General features: G+C 39.3%; 4 protein-coding genes across 4 annotated transcripts in view; 2 read left to right on the top strand and 2 right to left on the bottom strand.

Annotated features, from left to right (window-relative positions):
- Positions 1–380: 380 nt before the first annotated feature.
- LOC136262501 (large ribosomal subunit protein eL30-like) lies at positions 381–992 on the top strand. The gene is made up of 2 exons (XM_066056798.1): positions 381–532; positions 579–992. Exons 1-2 carry the CDS (start codon positions 429–431, stop codon positions 757–759), a joined length of 285 nt encoding a protein of 94 aa, XP_065912870.1. The 5' UTR covers positions 381–428; the 3' UTR covers positions 760–992.
- On the bottom strand, positions 772–17210 carry LOC136262440 (DENN domain-containing protein 3-like). Its single transcript, XM_066056713.1, has 38 exons — positions 16982–17210; positions 16716–16914; positions 14779–14909; positions 14616–14658; positions 14467–14563; positions 14307–14418; positions 13929–13977; positions 13549–13694; positions 13348–13494; positions 13187–13296; positions 13011–13135; positions 12913–12968; positions 12796–12867; positions 11949–12043; positions 11818–11901; positions 9716–10002; positions 9309–9364; positions 8926–9009; positions 8822–8880; positions 4156–4249; positions 4072–4106; positions 3553–3683; positions 3380–3504; positions 3253–3329; positions 2911–3107; positions 2716–2862; positions 2559–2668; positions 2367–2511; positions 2275–2315; positions 2125–2220; positions 1990–2074; positions 1807–1876; positions 1684–1756; positions 1547–1631; positions 1368–1504; positions 1186–1317; positions 1065–1136; positions 772–1021 (listed from the first exon to the last, which is right to left on the bottom strand). Exons 1-38 carry the CDS (start codon positions 17159–17161, stop codon positions 878–880), a joined length of 4128 nt encoding a protein of 1375 aa, XP_065912785.1. The 5' UTR covers positions 17162–17210; the 3' UTR covers positions 772–877.
- LOC136262479 (transcriptional adapter 3-B-like) lies at positions 17023–19894 on the top strand. The gene is made up of 16 exons (XM_066056770.1): positions 17023–17094; positions 17164–17245; positions 17294–17347; positions 17402–17438; positions 17503–17578; positions 17633–17692; positions 18463–18521; positions 18572–18606; positions 18663–18718; positions 18766–18865; positions 18914–19034; positions 19085–19161; positions 19233–19379; positions 19433–19504; positions 19552–19680; positions 19727–19894. The coding sequence occupies exons 2-16, from the start codon at positions 17216–17218 to the stop codon at positions 19838–19840; spliced, it is 1167 nt and encodes a 388-aa protein (XP_065912842.1). The 5' UTR covers positions 17023–17094; positions 17164–17215; the 3' UTR covers positions 19841–19894.
- The window catches only part of LOC136262474 (ankyrin repeat and LEM domain-containing protein 1-like), a gene marked incomplete in the record, with an annotated part of 2521 nt that continues 678 nt past the window's right edge, over positions 19822–21664 (bottom strand). Inside the window, 4 exon segments of the mRNA XM_066056755.1 lie at positions 19822–20111; positions 20213–20345; positions 20426–20739; positions 20933–21520. Of these exon segments, the coding sequence (XP_065912827.1) occupies positions 19951–20111; positions 20213–20345; positions 20426–20739; positions 20933–21520 (1196 nt within the window).

The raw sequence follows: 21664 nt of genomic DNA, 5'->3' as shown, positions 1-21664 counted from the left end.
TTTTGGTGCTACTGGTCCCATTAGAAGGTAAACTAACCAACTAATTGGAGAATTAAAAGTCAACACCTTGCGTGGTACTTATGACTTGTTTAAACAGGCGGATTTTCACTGTTGTGATAGATTCTACTGTGTTCATGTACAATGATGGTTACTAAAGCTCTTCTACCAAAACACCACAAGATGACTAACGGTGCATAGTCTTCCTGGATGAGGCACCGGTATCCAGAACAGCTTCTTCACAAATTTTTGCAGAACGTACATCCCAAAACTTAGATAGGTTTTTGGAGTGTCAGCGATAAAGATGCTGGCTACTGGAAAACAGGTAATTTGTTAAATGTTGTCTGGCGTACATCTTTATTATAAGCAATCGCATAGTAACACTGGTTTATTGTACTATAGAAAGCATCAACACGCACCTGGCGCTTGTGATGAAGAGTGGCAAGTACACCTTGGGGATCAAGTCGACTCTCAAGTCACTACGACAAGGCAAGGCGAAGTTGATAATTCTAGCAAACAATGCCCCACCACTGACGTAAGACAGAAAACCAATTTGTCATGATGACTACACTTTATTTCAGGAAGAGTGAAGTTGAGTACTATGCTATGTTGGCCAAGACAGGAGTACACTACTATTCTGGGGACAACAATGACCTCGGCACTGCCTGCGGAAAGTTCTTCCGGGTCAGCACTCTAGCCATCATAGACCCTGGTGATTCCGATATCATACGTACCGTCCCCCATGAACAGGAGGCCAAGTGACAGTCTGAACAATTGAATTATGTGAAATTATGATGATTTAACAATAAAAAATTGTCTATAACAGCAGCCTTACATTAAAACCTACATTAAAAATCATCAGGTGTGTACTAAAAGTGTTTTAAATCAGGAGCGGATTCCACACAGCTGCACAACCATCTCGTGAACCACTGCCACTTATAACTCGACTGTGACTTTTGTCATCCTTTTTTAGCAACAACAAAGTTCTTATTGTGTCCTCGTGAGCATTGACGATCTTCAGTGGCTGTAAATATCAGAATGATTAAATTACTAACTAGTAAACTCACTTTCAATTCTTTCTCTTTTATCTCCTCGTCTTCAAATATTAGTATTTTGCCACTCTTAGTACCACACCATATCTGGTAATCACATCTGATAAATGTTCCAAGTAGACAATGTTATTGTTACCTGATTGTTAACTGGTAGGATGACATTGACTGGTTTGTTTGTTTCTTCCTTGTTTTCAAAGGTGTATCTTTTCTTAAATGTTTTAGCATCAAACACTGTTAGCTGGTTGGGTATTTTAGTGCTGCACCAAATCTGGGGGGTGGGGCTCAAATGACACAACACTTCACTGTGTGGCAACTGACCAGTCCATTATTAGAGACTGCCACACACTTTACTTGGCTCTCATTCTTGCCGGTATTCCCAACACTGACTTCCTTAACTACTGACCACTTCTTGTCATTCTCAATCCTTAACACTAACATCATGTCCAAGTTGGTGCCTGCGCAACTTGTAGTAAATGCTCATTGTCTCATTAACTTACCAATCCACAGATGATCCTCCAGAACAGCCATGGAATAACAGATGAACGGATGACTCTTGGGTAAGTTACTGACAGGTAGTGCTATCTGTTATGTGCTCTAGTACTACACAATATACACTTTTAACTATTCTACTAACTGTTAATTCTCTTTCTCTTGTCAATGGGTTCCATGCGATCAGCAATCCTTGAATGAGAAGGGACCACACCACCCTGAGAGTAAAACACATGATGAGAACATGTAATACAACATCTCTGCATACTTCTGGTGTTCCAATTTTCCTATAGCAAGAACACTTGGATCATCTTCCAAATTGCTTAATTTCGACACCACTATACAAGAATTAAGTGCTGATTTACCACGTGCAGGCACACACATTACAAAACAAACACCATAAATATTTTCATACTGGTGAGTGGAAACAAATTGAAACAAATTCACACACCTGTGCTGGTGTCAGAGTCCAGTATATATATGGTTCTGTTGAGAGAGCCTGCCCACACAAAGTTGTCGACAAGAAGGAATGAAGACTGACAAAAAGCAAAATTAATGAGCACAACAATTGCAAGTTGTCATATACCAGTCGAGTACTTGTCTTCTGAGTACAGTCTGTTATTTTAGTGTCACTCTCCAAGTAGTAGTGATCCATGTCATATACCCTCAACAAGCCCGTACCCTGTAATATATCATTGTAAACATGGGAATGGATAGTATTCCAGATAATGCTCACCAATCCAAGCCACAATCTTCCTCCTGTGCTATTACCATTATCTACACACACAACACAATTAGCGGCTCAATGGACATACTATATTGTCTCACCTGGTGGAACATACAGTGAACATTCAATAGTGGCTTTAGAGGTCTGATTAATTGAAGGATTAATACGTACAATCAGAGACTTCTCTATGGCTACATTAGGCTGAGAGCCTGATGCCACATCTTTAGTGCAGTAATATAGTAATTTCTACAGTAACAACACATGAGCACCACCCTATTGACACCTTAGCTTACATTGGGAGACTTCTTCACAACATCTTTGCAGTTAAGATTAGAATTTAGGATGGCATTAAGAACGATGATGTTCGTCTCAGCTTGTTGAATAATATTTGCATCTTTCTTTGCTACACAGCTCAAATGACATTATATACCATCAATAGTGCTAGCTAACTTTTAGCCATTAGTAAACCAGTTTCCATTTCTTTGATCATCTTCAGCCATATTTCCCTGGTGGACTTATCATGGAAGAGAATGTATGGCTGCTTAATACGCCTGGTGGCTCTAGGAAAACGTGGAGCTGACAGATGATGTCTGGTACCTGTTAACAAGTTAGCTTATAACACTAATACAACCTGCGGCTTCATACTTGATATTGCTTGTGACTTCGTAATTGATGATGCTTGTGACTTTATACTTGATGTTGATGATGTGCCTGCCTCTGTCCCAAATGTGATCATTGGCTGTCCAACCCCCAAAACGTTGATGTCTTCGTGTCTTTCAACTTTTACGTTACTAGTGAGGTCACAGATTGTGGAAATCTTCAAACTGTTCCGCAGTAATAATCTGACAAAAGTATAGTAGTAAAGAGACATATAAGTTAGAGGTAACAAAATATTTACAAAATAGTTGAAGTGCTACAATACTTTACATATTTGAACACAGTATGTCACAGACACACTGTCAATGGACACAACATTGCTGCGGACACCTGCAAGTTGTCAGGATCACATGACCTGATCCAAAGGAAGTCTTGAGTTGCGACGATGTCACAGTAGCGAGTACTTTCTGTTGATAATACGTTAACACAATACAATGTGATAAACTCTGTGACACACCTCTGAATGTTTGAAGCCCATGATCTCCATCTGTAGAAGTTCTGTATGCAAATCTGTGCTCTGGTTATCGTCTGTCACACTTCTCCATGACTCATAAAATGACTCTAGGTCTTCTACTGACACAGCTACAGCACACAACACATCAGGGTGGTCACTACCTTACTATGGCTTGCCTGGTTTGTTGTCTGTCAATAGTTCGTACAGTCGACCAGCTGAATCACCGTCAGATATGATGTTATTCTTCTGCATCGTCCTCAAAAATAATTCATTTCGTAGCGGCTTGATGGGTAGTTTGTGTCTCAGACTACGTAAAATACATGAACACCATAGACAAGGACACATGACATGTCAGCCTCATCACAATGCCACCGATATGATAAAGCTACTTGTAACCCCCAATACAGAAATGTTCCCATTGAATACCCCCCCCCACTTAGAAAGTTATTTTTGTAATCAATAACTAAGACCCCATACCTAATACATTATTTTGCATGCAACTATTCCTATTCTTCGAATATCAGATTTTAAGATATTTTCATTGGCATGTTAATTGGATATTGCACAAGTTCTGGATACCCAATAGCATACATTCAGCTGGTACAACAAACATATCACCAACAATCCTTTCCCTAATACAGGTATTGCACAGCACACGTAACTAGGAGCAATCACACTATCACACAGTGGCATACTCTGTCACTCGGTAACTTGACTGACGACTGTATTCCTGCAGACAATAATGTCAACACTTGCTCTGCACAAGAGAAGTGCCTTACTCTCAGACGACGAGTGAACAATGGCCAGAATGGCTTACCCTTCAGTCCAGCGATCACGTCTTTTGGTAGTGGAGCCATGATTGATTCTAATGTCCTGCACAGTAACCAGTAAACTTTTATCCAAACTAACTGAAAGAGTTCTACAGTTATGTGATATGACACACTACACACAACAAAACTATACAACATACACTAACCCACCTCCCCCCACCCCCATCTCCTCTCACAACACATACACGCAATATACCGTATAGCAGGTTTTTATTGTGAGGGCTTAATCTTGCGTTTTGGGCACTTTGCAATATTAAAATTCACAACATATTTTATCACGTGGAGTTTTGTTTATTGCTAGGTTTTTAGCCCCTGTAAAACTGTTGTGTTGGAACATTCAACAACGAACTAGGTGCTTGTTTATGTACATAACAGCTAGCCAGTTGGGGTTTGCTGAAGAATGCGATCCTGGGATCACTTAATTCAGGATTGATTTCCGGATTCCTGTAGAATGTGATCCCATAACTCTTTACTGAAAAATACAATCCCAAGAGTTCCCTGAAGAATTTTTTTTTTTGCTGGGGGAAGTGAGAAGCGTCAGTCTTCATGTTCATATCGATGTTGTTTTCTTATACATACAGTTCTACTAATGTGGTTCGACAAATCACTCTTGCCAACATTCGTGGTTGAATTTAGCTTTCTTCGTTGATAGCTACACCTTTTTAATGCTTGACATCTAGATTTAGATTCTGATAATTTATGGACTCATTCCAACATGTCAGAGAGGATCTAAAGTGTTAATTTCATGGAAATGCAAAGCTTTACAACTAACATATTAATGTACAATATTTACCTTGCATTGTGGCCAGCTTGTCGTAAGTAAGTAAAGTTTTTCTGACATATCAGGGATATATTGAAGAGCTTTGATACATAAACTAAAACCCACAATTGATTCTCATAATACAGCTCTTATCCCACATGTTGCAATCAGCATTACTACCCATTTCTGACATGTCAGGCAAATACTAGAAAAATAACTAAAACAAAAAGGCTTCTCCCATATCACATACTTATATCATATCACATGTTTTTTGCCATTTGTAGTTTACAAGCAACAATTAAAGAACTATTGTCACAGTACAAAGAAGAAATACAGGTGTTTAAGAAGTTTTTAAATAATCTACCTAAAAGTTACATACGATCTCCAATCACTTGCTCTATAGTAATACGTCCTCTTTGGATGATTGATCCAGCCAAGAGACTTTGATTAAAGTCACCTTGTGCAAGTTGTTTAATGAATTCATCATTAGCTTCCCCTGGAAACAATCTCAATAGTTCAGAACCAAATTTTATGATATCTTGTTTTTTATCAGCTTGAAAATCGCAAAAGTCAAAATCTATTAATACTGGAGTGTAAGTATCATTGAAACAAATGTTGGGCAGACGCACATCAGAGTGGCAAATACCTGCACTTTCAAGGCTATTAAACACATTTTCCATTTTTGTCACAAGCTCAGCACAACAGGATTTTGCCTTGTCGTCCGTTAATGGTCCATAAGGCATTTTTTCATATGAAAAAAAGCCCAACTCTTTTCTGGTATAATGAATGAAGGATGAACTTGTTATCGAGCATAAAATAATCAGTGATTTTACTGAGATCTGATACAGTGGCTTTTTCAAACAATAACGATCATTCATTATCAAAATTCCATTATAGCATTTGGCTAGTCGACAATTTGTGTATTCATGACCTTGATTTGCTGCAATGGCATTTACTTCTAACTGGGTAAGATAAACAGCATAATGATTGTAGTTGTCAGAAATATTTCTAGCAGTATTTGAGAGTGTTTCTTCGTTTTGCTCATAGGCACCTTGTAATGCTGATCTTATGTCTGATAGTCGTAGACACTTAACAGAATAACAAAACTCTACCTTGCTAGAGTCATACTGCATTGTTACCTGGACAGCACATTGTTCAACTTCTTTGCAAGGGAACACAAAGGCATGCACTTTTGGGCACGTAACACCGAAACATTTAAGCAAGCGTATATAATGAAAAAGTAAAAGAACTGTCTTCCTCGCGGTGTGAACAAAGGTATCAGAATGGACTTCTACATATACAACATCTGAATCATTTTGATCAGTTACTGAAGCATCTCCCATGTTCTTACATGGATCACAGTAACATCGCTGGAGTTCACCGATAGACCTTCCTTTGATCTTTAAAGTAGAGCCTGTTTTGTAGCTATGACCACGAATACATTTCCGTAAAATTTCTTCTGCTGCCTTATTATTATCACCTGAGGGAATGTTAATACCTACTTCCGCTGCCATTTGTATAAGATTATATTCCTTTATACGATCTAAAGTTTCCAAGCTTACTATAGTTTCATAGTTTCGTATCAATTCAGAATGGAACGGATGCTGCATCGGCTTTTCTACCAGCAATCGATAGTCACTCAGAGGCATATGTGATGACTTGCCTGATGGTAAAAAACTCATAGATTCAACCATGTCGTCAGTAATGAACTACTCGAACACCAGCCACATGAAAATCCCGACCACACGCACACTGACTCACAAAAACACTAGTCTCACGTGGCCAGACCGCTTTTTCTCCGCCACGGCGCTTATCGATTAGATTTTCGAAGGCACTCATAATTTCTAATCGATAAGCGCCGTGGTGGAGAAAAAGCCGTCTGGCCACGCGAGACTACAAAAACACCCGAGACACACAAACACTCGGCCTGAGGCTGGCCCGCTTGATACTTTGGTTCGATTAATTCTATTTATAGGGATGTGATTTCCATGGTAACGAACATTTATTACCAATGTTACCCATTTTTCAAGATCCTTATATGGAGGATACTATAATTAGACTGACTACCGGTATGTCACAGGTGCGGCATTCAACTGAAACAGACATGCTACCATAGAAACAATCACTCATATTTCAAGCATAGATAATAGACACCCCCCCCCCCCATACATCTATGTTTCAAGTAATTGTGGGCTTCCATAGCACTGGTAGCATCTGTGATATTAGGGCTATTTTTTATTCCAACATGTCGGACAAGAGTTGTACCCTCTCTGTCAGAGTATCCACGGTATCCATGGATACTATGACAATCCATAGTATGAAATTTAAATACTGTTCATGTTGTTGTCTGTACAATTCTACAAAGGGGGATTACAGTCCAGCTTCCCAGATTTGGCTCCACATAATTTTTTTTGTGGTCACCAGATGCTTCACAAAAGCAGATAATCAAAACTACTGGCATCAGTCAGAATACCATCATCGATTGCTGCAGTTTTCTGAGAGATATCTGTTCTTGAAAATTGTTAAGAGACCAACTATCCAGGTTGAACTGTGCAAGTTGATGAGTCATTGTACAAACGTAAGCCAAAAGCTAGGTTTTGTTATGATACTTATCATTGACAGTATATTATTTGCTGTATTTATACATAGAACCATAGAGGAAGATTTCTCTCATAGAGGAAGATCTCTCTCATAGAGGAAGATCTACCATAGAGGAAGATCTCTCCAAACTGACAATGGGTGTGATATTTCAACTCGTCCAGCAACAGGATACATGCAATTAGTGGCTCAAAGAAATCCAGCTACTCTTCTTCCTATCATACAACAATACGTGCATCCAGGGACAGTGGTACAGTACATTCGGATGAGTGGGCAACTTAGTCTCGTATATCTGCAGCAGGCTATACCCATTCATTAGTTAACCATAGTCTTCACTTTGTTGATCCCATTACAGGGACTCATACCCAGCATATAGAGAGTTACTGGTCAAGAGCAAAAGCCAAGTTGAAGAGGATGCATGGAACATGTGACGACCATCTCCTGGAATATCTTGATGAATTTATGTGGAGGGAGAGATTTGGAAGGACATAATTATATGATAGCATGATTGGTGATATCACCAAAAGATACCCTCTACCATGACCTACTGTAATTAAGTCTTTGACTACCATATCAGAGATTGCAACTACATGTATATACTGTGTAACTTTTATGTATTTCCATCATTCAGCCAATCAAATAACATCAATTTACAAATCAAAGAAATATACACTTATCAAAGGGGTAAAATCTCATAATCGTGTTTTATCAATTATCCATAGCTTTAGCTAAAATGGTAGCTATATAAGTAGGACACAAGGATCAATGTAAGTCTGGGGCATTTTGGTGGAGCTATCGAAAATAATGAATTAAAAATTATGCATGAAAGCGTGCAGAACGCATGCCTACGTCAGGATCATATTCTTCAGGAAACTCTTGGGATCGTATTCTTCAGTAAATAGTTATGGGATCACATTCTACAGGAATCCGGAAATCAATCCTGAATTAAGCGATCCCGGGATTGTATTCTTCAGCAAACCCAACATGGCCGCCCTATCCGTTTCCTGGTGCATTTCAGGTGCCTGCATAAATTCATCATGGATACAAGCATAGATACGGCTAACATGACAAAATTTCGTTGTTTTCCATCTTATACGTAAACACTTATTACAACGAGTAATAAATTTGCTCAAGGAATTTAATGTTGCAAATCTGTCACCTCGCGAGATTAAGTAATGTCGCATGATTTTATTTTCGCAAGTAAATTTGTCCGCGAGAAAAACCCGCTATACAGTATGTGCACACATGCACACACACCTTTGGTTTGGCATCAATTGGACACTGTGCTTATCCAATGTAGCAAAGTCACAAAATCCCTAAATCATACAAGAAATGTACAAAGCAGCTAATCTTCTTCTCACCTTGTCATGCTGTCCTTTAGCAATATATACACAAGCTCTGAGGTAGAGAGCTGGGGCCATCTTGCCTTTTGTGGTAGCACTCTCCTACATTACACAATAAACATCACCATTAACATGTTGTCATCTAAGATATGTGTACTACACACATATACACAGTATTACGCACATAAAGCCTTCGGCTCATGTATACACAGTCAAGCCTACCCGGTGGAACATTAAACCACCTATTCAGGTGCCATGAGTCAATACTAGCAAATTCACAAAACTAGTACCCCACAGGAGGCTGTATAAATGAAGGTGTAGGCCATTTGAACCTCACCCGCAATATGAGACATACAGTTGGATTTGCTTCTCTAGAATGTGCACCTCACAACTGTTCTCACTTTTATTACTTCTGTCAACTGTGCGATTAAGTCTTCAAAAACTTCTTTTGGAGAAACTACAAAAGGATGAAGTGACACACCATCAAGACAAGCTTTCATGAACACATGACTGTTGTGGCAAAATTATTAGCATGGTAGGAATATATACATGTGTTGTAAAAGTATTGACATTCTCATTAAAAACAAACAACAACAACAACAACAACAATGTCAAGATATATATTTGGTATCTTTACCATTTGCAATGAATACATAAATACTCTAATAATACACACAACTTGTACAAGACTGCTTCAAATTTTTGTTACATATGTTAAGGGATTGACTTGCAATTATCAAAAGCTGCTCACAACCCAGGCCCACTATACATTTAACAGGTATTCAAGAAACAAAGAGACAATGAGTACCTTCATCCCTTAGTGATGGCAGTTTAACCTTACAATAAGTGCTAGGATCACATGAGCATAAAACTGCTAGACTGTCGGCTGCTGTCTCCAGGTCAGACCCAGATGTTGAATGTGGCAAAAGACGTTTTGGTTGCTCGGGCAGTAGTGGTGGTATAGGTTGCTTTAATGAAGATGTTCTTTTAGTCATGTGCAAAGTATCAGGAGATTCCTTAGGACTGTTAGGTGGCTGTTGCGAATAAAGTCTGACAAGTGACGACGGAGCCTTTGGTGTGTCTTGTTCCTCTGACCTGTTGAGATAACAACCATTCTGTTAACACCAGCTGGTTTTGTTGCTATAAATACTGTAGTACACACTCCAAAACAGCCTACACTACAGATCAATAGCTGTGGCTACTGTAACTTCAAGCAAGGAACAGCTCGCAGCTACTATGCAAAGTGGAAGGCAATCAATGCAGTTAGTACACTACTGTAGATTGTGGAACACCAAAATTTCCATAATATATAAGTTATTAATTCCAGTGGTTGGCCTCCCTAACCAAGAAGAGGCAACTGGCTTAAAAGGAATGTTCTTTTCTTCTAGCTTCTCAGGAGATGAATTATGTGTAGTACAATATTTGAAATAGTACGAGACATAACCAGAAAATAACCAGCCCTACTGTTTGTATCATGTGTGAAACCCCACAAACCAGTGACAATGGCTACCACACTGGGAAAAGTACTAAAAAAAGGAGGCAGGAGGGAAGCGTCCACTTCGTCAGCACTGAAGAAGGGACTACATTAGTCAAAAAACATTCCGGTTGGAGCTGTGAGTCTAGAACGATTTGTATTGGTAAAATGATGCAACACTTCCCAACTCAAGCCCTCCCTCCTTGAAATGTGTTACATTGTTCTACAGGCGTATATACATCACTAAGTGGCCATGGGTCCTTTATTTGAAGCAGATAAAGTTCAAAGTGATGATTTAATCATCATGAAATATTTGTAGGACGAAGTGTGTGTGTGTGTGTGTACGTGTGTGTGTGTGTGTGTGTGTGTGTGTGTGTGTGTGTGAGCGTGCACGTGCAAGATTCTATTTTTAGAGCTTATTACAGAACTACAAAGTTGCTGTATTTACACAATTTTAAAGGAAATACCAGTATACATTTGCTCATCTCACTCATATAATCATGATTTTTATGCCCTTTGGGCCTTCGCCAAATCACCAAATCAAGGCTGTGATCTGGTTGCTATTAGGGGCCAGCTACTATCATTAAGTATGATAGTTCTTAACAAGTAGGGATTGTTAAGAAATCATATGGCTTCGTAAATGTTTGCATGTTAAAAATCAGCTGTGCAATAAGTTTTACTTGAAAAAACCACCTGGAATACATTAGTACTACTGTAATGATGCTGTACCTAAAGCTTTAAAAATTTCAAAATTCACCTGGATTTCATCTGCCTGACTGCCTGCTGTAAGAACCAGTTGCACTAGGTGTACGGCTCCAGAAATTTCAGACAACCAAGGTAATGATGGTAGATTCACGAATCTATCACATTCTGTCCACTGCACCATGCTGTTTGCTTTCATCACTAATTCGCTTTTTTGTTCTTCTCAAAGGATAATATAGTTGCGCTACACGCCACAACCCAAATACGTGATTGTACGTGTGCATTAAGACGAGGGTGAACAGGTGTAGTAGCCAAGGAGTTGTCTCTAACATTTATTAATGCTGGGTAGTCGTTTTATAGTCTTACAAGTTTAGATTTTTTGCAAGGTAGCTAGCTAAAAATTCCTTTGAGGGGTGGATTCACCTCGGGATCCAGATTTCTAAATGCGATCCAGTGATGTTTTACTGTTAAATCATCAACATTTAGGACATTAGAAATGCAGCTGAAGCCTTTAACAGTTGCCGTAATATATATTATCTATGCTGTAATAGCTTTAAAAGACAAAACGATAACTATTTTAGAGGTGCTTATTGCGTACGAAATTTTTCAAATAGTTATGTGAACTAAAATACAGTACCAAGACGTATGACAACCTTCCAATACCAGTACTGTTTCATATTGTAACAAAACTAGGACACATCCATTAGAGAGAAGAAGTACAGTGCCTCCCTTACCTCTGTTTAATGGGCTTTCCTGTTGTTGCTGCAGCGGTTGTATCAGTTATTGTTGTGTCACACATCTCTAACATTCTCTTGTCTCTATGGGGATCAGTATATGTTCACTGTCAACATGATGTCGATCATACCGTCTTTTCTTGTCAGAGATTAGTGTAAAAGAATCTCGGGTAGTTTTGGTATTACGGTTTTGCAGCAGAAGTGAAAATAAGTCGGTAGATAATGCCTGCAGAATTCCACAATACGTCATACAAAACATAAAAACAGTGATTAGAGCAGAAAGATTATGGATTTTTAGCATCCAAGTACTCTCTATTGTAAACAATTGAATACTAATTCTAAGAAGCGATATCTATGTGACATTGGACCATGAGCACTTTATAACGCTTTTCAAGTAACAGTAATGATACACACACACACACACACACACAAATCCTTAATGAACATGCCAGTATTTGTTTTGTTCCTCCCTCAAAATCCTAGCCTGATACTCATAGAGTTCTTATCTAGTACAATTTTTACATCATCACAATACTAAATATATGTCTATATAACACTCTTGCAGTCACTTCATAAATTTGGGGACAGGTCCTTATTAGTCAATGGCACTTTTATACTATTTTCTTTTAGTTTTCATGGCATGAAATGATAGTAGGCAGGTGGCAATGATTAGCTTGCTACAAAAAGCCAAGCACTGAACTATATATAGCTTTTATTGATTCATTGTGTGTTCAGCATCAAATGTGCAGCTATTGCAAGATTGAGATACCCCAATAAAGCACTCACCCTAATACAACAGTCTGATCTACAAATAAGTAACAAACCACTATATTTAAAGTCAACATCTAAAAAAAAAACAAAGTAGGGACCAATTCATGCACTAAAAACTGGGGAACAAGAGACATGATGCTATACCATAAGCTAACCTCTACTATATATGGCACTAGTCAGATCAATAAGAGAGTGACAATTACTTACCAATTTATAGAACTCCTTTGTCTCCTTGCATGCTGACTGATATGTTGGGCTCTCCTCATAGCGAAGGTTACCCTGAATAGTTCACATGTCAACAATACTCACAATGACATAACTTACCGAACAAAGATAATAAGTAACTTCACCAAATAATTCAACCATCATGTTGAGAAAAACTACACAAATTCTAATTAGTGCTCAACAAGAGTAAGGCTTACTGTCTAAGAGATAGGAGTCATAACGACGCTCAAATTCATGCCGGTGTTGTACCAGTGCGGCGGCCGGTAATGGCATGGGACGATCAGACTCCTCCAGCTCATACCAAACCTTCAACTTCTTGTAGCTGTGAGTGAAGAGATAGTAAGTATATTGATGGAACTAGGGATGTACGTACCTTTGCTTGAAATTGTCACAAACTGATTGTGGCATTTTGGGCAAATTACTCTCATAATTCAGCTGCTGAACCTCATCATTGTCCAGATTTACTATCACCAACTCTTCCACCTAGAAAAGCAGGTGTAAAGAGACCAATAACATAACTAAGAAGGGATTTACAGTTGACAAAATCTCTTCATCAATGCAATCAGAGTGACAGCCATACAGGAAACTACCCGGAGCATCAAGGAGACCCATCATTTCACTGGGTAACACTGGGACATAAGTGCTGCGCCACTCGAATGGTGAAATGAAGCGTAAGAAACACTACAAGAGGTACACACATGTGACCTAGTTCTCACTATATACACACCAACACACCTCCATGTTGTACGTTAGTAGAGTATAACTGGTGGACACAAATACTATTCTTTGTTCCATTAGAAGAGCACCAACCACTTCCAGTACAGAATCAATGGATAGTGAAAGGAAGGGATAGTTCAATCTGATATCAAGGTTGACGTATTCTGTTTGATGGAGAGTGTGACAACAGTCACTAATAGTGCACACACCAAATTATTTAAGAAGGACATAGATATTATACATCCACACTAAAATACACTGAGAAATAATAAAAAAAATTTTTTTAAATCACAGCTATAAGGTGACCATTATTATGCTATAGGAATATTAACACAGAGAAATACAACAAAAACTGAAAAATCTTCAAATGTTCTGCCATGTATACTAGATAGACTCACCTGATAAGGGAGGACATATACTACCACAATAGTCACCAACACTGAACTCCTGCAAGAGTACATTTAAACAAATAAACACACTGCCTTGGTAAAATTGTCTGAAACAAGGATATATTTGTATAACCATAGGGTACATTCTAAGCAAGTAATGCCAAGATCAAACAGAAGTACCTGTCAAGGTTGGTTCTATTTTGGTGCTACTGGTCTCATTAGAAGGCAAACTAACCAACTAATTGGAGAATTAAAAGTCAACACCTTGCGTGGTACTTATCACCTGTTTATACAGGCGGATTTTCACTGTTGTGATAGATTCTACTGTGTTCATGTACAATGATGGTTACTAAAGCTCTTCTACCAAAACACCACAAGATGACTAACGGTGCATAGTCTTCCTGGAGGAGGCACCGGTATCCAGAACAGCTTCTTCACAAATTTTTGCAGAACATCCCAAAACTTCAGGTCATCTTTCTGTGCCAGATTGTGCAGTAAACTATGAGATGACACATGTGGTTAGGCTAGCCAATCAGTCGACACACACCATGACAAGAGCTCTTTTTGGAGGTTGTAGCAAGGAACGGATGATTGGAACACTGCACAGCTTGGCACGTACACCAATTTCGTACCAGGAGGACTATCTATTAACAATATACACACAGAATAACAGCCACATATATACTAAGGACTAACCTTTTCTTGAACAAGCATTAAGTGCGAAGGTTTGGTTTTCATGCTGGATAGATAGAACACATAAACTTCACCACACACACTGTCACACCAGGAGCGAATCAAAAGGATTTGAACAAGGACCTTGTCCACGGAATTCGATGCACTCCTGGTCACACTAACAAACTTCTTTCACGGTAAATGGTCGGTAGAATCGTAGCCCAGTACAGTATGTCCTGCGACCATCGATGTCCGTTAAAACAGTGGACATGGTACTAGCAAGAGGTTGTTCATCCGTCACCTCAATCCTTGTCCCATCTGTATAACACATATACAATGTGACTGAATATGGGGGAAACAGGTCTAATTAACAGTGTTTTTGAGACATGCAACTTCTAAGTCTTCGAGCCATTATACCTCGTCAAGGGAAATTAGTTATATACATTCTATTTTCAGGAGTCTAGCAGTATTACGAGCAGGGTTCATAATGGAGGGAGGCAACAATTTAACCCTAGCTAGACAGATGAGGTTGTTCATGTGATCATAGATATAGAGGCAAGGAAATGTGATCGGCAACAATGACATGTATCTTCTGATCTGGATGGCCTTAAAACACTTTCTATGATTGTTCAGTGTTTCATGATAATCTTTGGGAAAGCTTGTTTTGTTGGTCTTGAGGGGTTTTTTGATATCGTTGAATGTTATTGGTCTCAGCAAGAGTTGTATATTATGAATTCTTGGTCTCCATATTTTGTCTCCCTGTAGTGTAGAAAGTAAGTCCAAGTTTTCAAAATGCAGACACCACGATAATGTGCCTAAGTAGTGGCAACATCTTTCAATAGCACAGTGTAAAACTTCATGGCACTGCAGCATTATTCCACTAGTGGAACTAGATTTCTGCTTTTCACAACAGGGGGACAAAAAAACAATAGCGTCCATTGAGACGGTGTAAAACAACTAAACAAAAGAAATTAAAACAATTGCACACATTGATACTGAAATCTCACTTCTGATGGTTAAACCACAAACTGCCATTCTGGCCACATGGAATTTCAATTCCACAAGGAGTTTGACTGTGTTCTATGTTGGGTATGCTAGCTGGTATGCCAATATCTATGCTATGACATAACTACTTTCATGTGTGATTGCCCAACCAAACAAGCCAAGACTGCTGCCAAAAAGTATGTACAATGTAGCACTTGTAGGAAAGCCGTTGAAAGAAGGTTTCAAGAGCATGATGTACGGATCTATAATCGCCCATTAGAATAAAAGGTACAGACACTGAGGAATTGGGGCTGAACACTACTGGACAATATATCCGTGCTATTACCATGGAATTCCCATGATCACCTTGAAATACCCATGAAAGTTGCAGTTGGTATTTTTCATGGGTAATGAAATACCTATGAAATGAATATAATGTACCAATGAAAAACCCAGGAACGAGTAAGCTCATGGGTTTGTATGTATGTACAACCCATGAAAAACCTGTGAAATCACACCAATAAAAAATGTGTGGAAAGCCAATGAAATACATTTATAGGTTTTCCATAGGATTTTCTTTGGTGGTGTGATTTCAAAGGTCTTTCATGGTATACAATACAAACCCATGAAAACTCACTTGTTCATGGGTAATTCATGGATACAATATTTTACCCCAGCATTTCATGGGTATTTTAATACCCATGAAAACAATATCATCTGAAACTTTCATGGGTATTTCACAGGATCATGGGAATTTCATGGTAATAGCATAGATTGTTGTCCAGTAGTGGAATGAGTTTTTAAAAACACAAGATGTTTGATGATTTAACCCTAAAACCTAGAGGTAAAGTTATAAATCTTTGTGAGCTCCTTATAGCAGTTAAAACTGGTTTGGTCAGTTATACATGCCTATCCACCCACGAATGTATCACTGCTTCCCAATGAGCCGGACATTCTTGCCAAAATGCAAAAGCCAAACTTTAAGCTTGGAGAAAAAAGGTGACTCTCAAACAACACATCCCCAAGTGAAAATGCCTGATAAAAAAACAAAGCTATAATACCCAATCAGTGGTGCTAGTTGATTTTTTTCCTGGTATGTGAAATGGTTTGCAAAATTTGTTCACATGCTGTAAGACTGACCTGGGAAGAAAAACTTTTGCACGGTCTTCACTACATCCCAAGAAATCCCCAACGCCTTGTCATCCACATTTGTGTCCATGCTCATGATACTGTCATCAAGGCTGCCGCTACTGAAGTGAGGAAAGTGTGTTAGTGTAGCATTGATCACAGCCAAACTGTAGGGCTCCACTTCATATCCGTGCAGTTTCTCTAACACTTGCTATGGTGATGCAAACACAACACTTCACCATAGAACACACCACACTGTAACTAAATGCTATACTGACCTGTAAAGCTGAACTATCACTTTGCAATTTTTCTGTGAAGTTGAGAGGCTTTAGGCACCGGTCGGTATTTTCATCAATCCCGTATATCAGGCAGATGTCTATTGCGCTATTAGGTAACTTGTATGTCACATTCGATGCAGCATTAAGCTGGCAAGTGTCGGTGTCTTCATTATAATCCATAGCAGTAGACCCTCGCGTGATTACGTGACCTTCTTGGTGGGCTTTACATAGAAAATGAGTGTATCTGAATTTTCACCTAATGAAGTACGTGATACAACACAGTACAGTGCGTATAGTGTTTCATTTTTGTAGTACCAGCCATGCCCCCTGCAATTTTACGAATTCCGCCAGCTTCAACACTTGACAGTAAGATATTACAACATAAGACCCTAGTGATTGTGTTGATGTTTATTCCTACAGAATTGTGTCTTATATTCATCAGTTCTTGACCGAACAGGTTATGTATTCCACCAGAGGTGAATTAATTTACATGTGTGAATATGTTCCTTTGTGTACTATAGCTGATGATGATATACAGTTGGATGAATTGGATGGGCTTAAGGCAGACCTATTGTCACTACAGGCCAGCGTACATAAGTTAGTTAGTGTTGCCAGTGTAGCAGATTTGACCATTATGTTGTTGTCTTGCAGCCGCATTAATTTATTAGAGTCAGAACTCATGGTCCTCAATGAATGGGTGGTGCCAAAGAAGTGAGTAGCTCATGTGATCCATTTCAATCGAGGGAAAGGATTTTTGTGGATGCTAAAAGTTTTTTTTTTGCATGCACTTATGCAGTAATTATGTTGTACTGGTGACACCTCTGAAAAAATAATTGTGTGGGTGAATTAACACTTGTTTACTTGTAAGGTGTATGGATAACCAACATTCGTGAGGGCTCAAAAAACAAGTTTTCAATACATGAATTGATTGATTGCCTATAGCTAAACCTATTCACTGCTGTTTACTCACTGCCACTGCGTAACTTACGTAGCTACAATCATCTGCCATCCTACATGACTGTTCCATCCATATCACATGAGGTAGCTAACTTAAGGCCATGATGAATTCTTTCTGCTGTATTTTATACAATATACTGTCCGAGACTCTGTTGCTTGTACTTTTCTTTGCTTTGTTATGAAGCTTCCCAGTATTATAGTGTTTCACATGTTTCATTATCACTATCAGATCACTAGAATAATCATCTAGGAATTTCCTGTAGTCCATTAAAGCAGTTAAAAATCATTGTCTTGACTCCCACCATTGCCATAAAATTTAAATCGAATGTAACCAGAAGACCCTAAATGCTTTGCCTTAGTGAGTTGCAGCCAAGTTGGAAGGTTTGTAGTGAAATTTGACAAGTTTTGTAGAAATTCTCATATCCACAAAAATTGTAACCCTTTGCATACATACTAGTAGTAGCAATGACTACAACATCACTTATCATGCATTTGAATTCATGAGCCAGTCCCCCTTTTTGCAGACAAAGGTCAGAGAGTACTGTCAGTGTTTCAGTTCCAATAAAACGGAAAAGGAGTGAAAGTGAGCCTTCCACCTTACCAGTGACCACAAGTGTTACACTGACCTAACAGGTGAATCAAGTACTGTTGGTAGAAAAGCAAAACAGGTAAAACCTGTTATAACGAAACTACAAAAGCCTTGATCATGAGTGATTATGATCAGGTTAAGCTACAAGATCCATTTGATGAAGAGCCTCGAGATGCCTCGCAGCCAATTCGGTACACAATTAATACTCTATCTATAATGTTTAATAGCACCTGCACAGTAAACTGGATGCAGTGGATCGGTTCTGGTCATCAGTGGAGCCCTACTGTTCCGATATCACCAACAATGATCTGACACTGCTGTACGAGAACAACATGACGGTTAGTTTGGGGAAGGGGCTTGTGTAGCAGCTGATCAGTTTAGTGCAGCATGATGAGGAACAGGAGTACTACAAGATCCCTCCACTTGGCAAACACTATGCACAGAAGTGGGCAATGGTGGAGATGCAGAAGGAACAGCAATTTGGAGACATGGAAGAGAAGTTATCTGGTGACTTATTCACTTTTGTCAACAAGTGTTACTGTGTACCTCATCTGCAGATACTGCCACGCCATCCCTAGATGAAATAAAGAAGGCTGCTTGCCCTTATGGACCATTAACACAAAGGCTAATATCTGTGAGTAACAGACACTGGCTACATTAAACATCACACACACACACACTACATTATTCCTGTTGTTCCCATAGGCTTTTGTTGAGGACAATCCAACAGAGACAAAACCTTTACTAGGGAGACTGCCAGATGGCAAGCCTGTTCCTGTGGTTGAACCAAACTGTCTAGAAGAGCGAATTAAAAGGGAACTTGTGTCATTAGGACTGTGTGATGAAACAGAGGTTCCAGAACCTTTATATATGAACCAGCTACTAAGAATGTGTGTTGTTAATAGGTGAAGGCTAAGCCTGATGATGATGAGATCTTGACTGAGTTAAAGAGAAAGCAAGAGGAACTAAAGACAGTGGTGTGTACAATAGGCCAATGATACAAATGGAATACATTATGTTGTAGGTAGCGTATAACAGAGCTCAGAGGGAGAAACTGGAAAATGCTGCCAAAGTTGAAATGAAGAGACAAGAGATTAAAAGACAAGCAAAGGAAGCAGATGAAGATGTACTGAAGTGGCTCAGAATGATAGCAGTAAGTATACAGCATGTAATAGTGTCACCATGTGTGCCTCCACCAGCAATACAAGCAGAAGAAAAAGGCACCCAGCAAGAAGGAGAAAGATGCCGCATGGAAGGCTATACGAAACAGAAACAATATTTATTCACAGCTGGACTCTCTAATATCTTCATAAGTTAACAATATATCTGTTGTATATACAAAAACTAAGATGCAAAACAAAGTGAAATGAGAGGAAGGGGGTAACTAAACACACGACGCACAAAAATATTACAGGTGAGAAGACTATAAATTGTAGGGGAATATTTGTTGTTCACCCTCAACAAGGAACATGTGATATGCTTTATGTAGGAGGTACACTCCAAGTTGTCTCTTCTTCTGTATCGGCCATGATGTACAGATGCCATAATATTGTCCCCTCTTGATGTTCGTAAGGTTTGGTAAGCCTGTGAAAGGACACACATGCATACACTAAAATAGTGCATGCTGGTTTACTATCATGCCAACACAGGGACACTAGGTGTCCTCCACTACACACAACACACACCTACTGCTTCCACCATACAGGCTTCTCTGGTAAAAGCCTCAGCAGCTAATGCACTATGAAAGCAGTGCAATGACACCACTCCATTGCCCTGCTTCCAAATGTCCAATATTCTCTGAAGCTTGCTGGATCTAGCCTGTAGAATAGTGGGTGTATGTGTGTACAGTGTGTTTGAAATGTGTTTGTGTAATTTGTATGTATAGCGTGTACACTGACCTTGTTGGGAGCATTCACTTGACTTTCCTTAGCATCTACAAGGTGCTGTAAGGGACGATCTTTCTGTCCCTTTCCAATATAGAAAATGGCTTCTACGAACAGCCTGAATTTGTCCAGGTCACCAACTGTTGTTGAAATCAACCTTGAAATCCGAGGGTCAATCAGTAAATAGTTAAAGCAGTTTCGAGTACTCCTCTTGGTGGCTGACTCCACATTCAAATCAGAAAACAGTTTCTTCTCAATTTGTTGGTAATGGGTATGGTCTGGAAGGGGTAATGCTCCGGACAAGCACAAAGCTAGCTCATACTTGTAACCTGTTGAAAATAATTGCAATAGTGTGTGTGTGTGTGCGTGCGTGCGTGCGTGCGTGCGTGCGTGCGTGCGTGCGTGCGTGCGTGCGTGTGTGTGAGCATTGTTTTGGTAAGGAATTTTAGTTTCAGTTGGCTAGTGTTTTGTTAAAGGTAGTGTGTAACCACATAACTCAAATGTCAAGCAGTCATTACTTACTGTTCTTTTCTTGTTGTTTTTGTGGTGACAACAATCCAGTTTGGAGCTTGTGTAGGTATCGGAGGTACGCATGCCTAGTGAGGTCATTCACAGGACCAGGCTTCTCTCCCATCTCTTGCAGCTTCCTTCTAAGCATTGAGTTGCTGAATTGTTGCACATCAGTCAGGTCAAATGTCTCCTCCAACATTGTACTGTCTTGTAGTATTGTAGTCTCTTCAATGGAACACATAGTTGTGTCATCCTCGTGGTAGTCAACAAATGTGCTCTCCATCAACATTGTAGTGTATGCTAATGCCATACTATCCTCTCCCTCTTCTTCATCACAGTCGGGTCTAATGCCCAACTCTTTGTAGTATTGTATGCACTGCACCTGTCCTTCTCTCATGCTACAGTCTAATGGTGTCATGCCTTCTTGGTCAACAGCAAAAGGATCTGCTCCATTCTCTACAAGCGCCTTCACTGCATTGAGTTGACCATAGGTACTGGCAACATGTAGTGGAGTAGTTCCATCATCACTTGCAGTGTTAACATGGGCTGGCCACTGACTGGCCAACAGGCTAATGATGTCTTCATTATCACTGTTTGCAGAAATGTGTACACCAGATGGCTCCATCGCTGTCAGTTTTTGTTGTGATGACACAGTCCTTTTGATGGTGCTAAAAGTGAATACAACATAATATCATTGAGTTTATTCCATGTTTTACAAACTCCCATGAGTAAATGCAATAGTCT

The sequence above is a fragment of the Dysidea avara genome, chromosome 7, assembly GCF_963678975.1.
Source record: "Dysidea avara chromosome 7, odDysAvar1.4, whole genome shotgun sequence".
Classification (NCBI taxonomy): Eukaryota; Metazoa; Porifera; class Demospongiae; order Dictyoceratida; family Dysideidae; genus Dysidea; species Dysidea avara.
The sequence above is the reverse complement of the archived record's forward strand: the minus strand, read 5'-3'. Positions and strand labels throughout refer to the sequence as shown.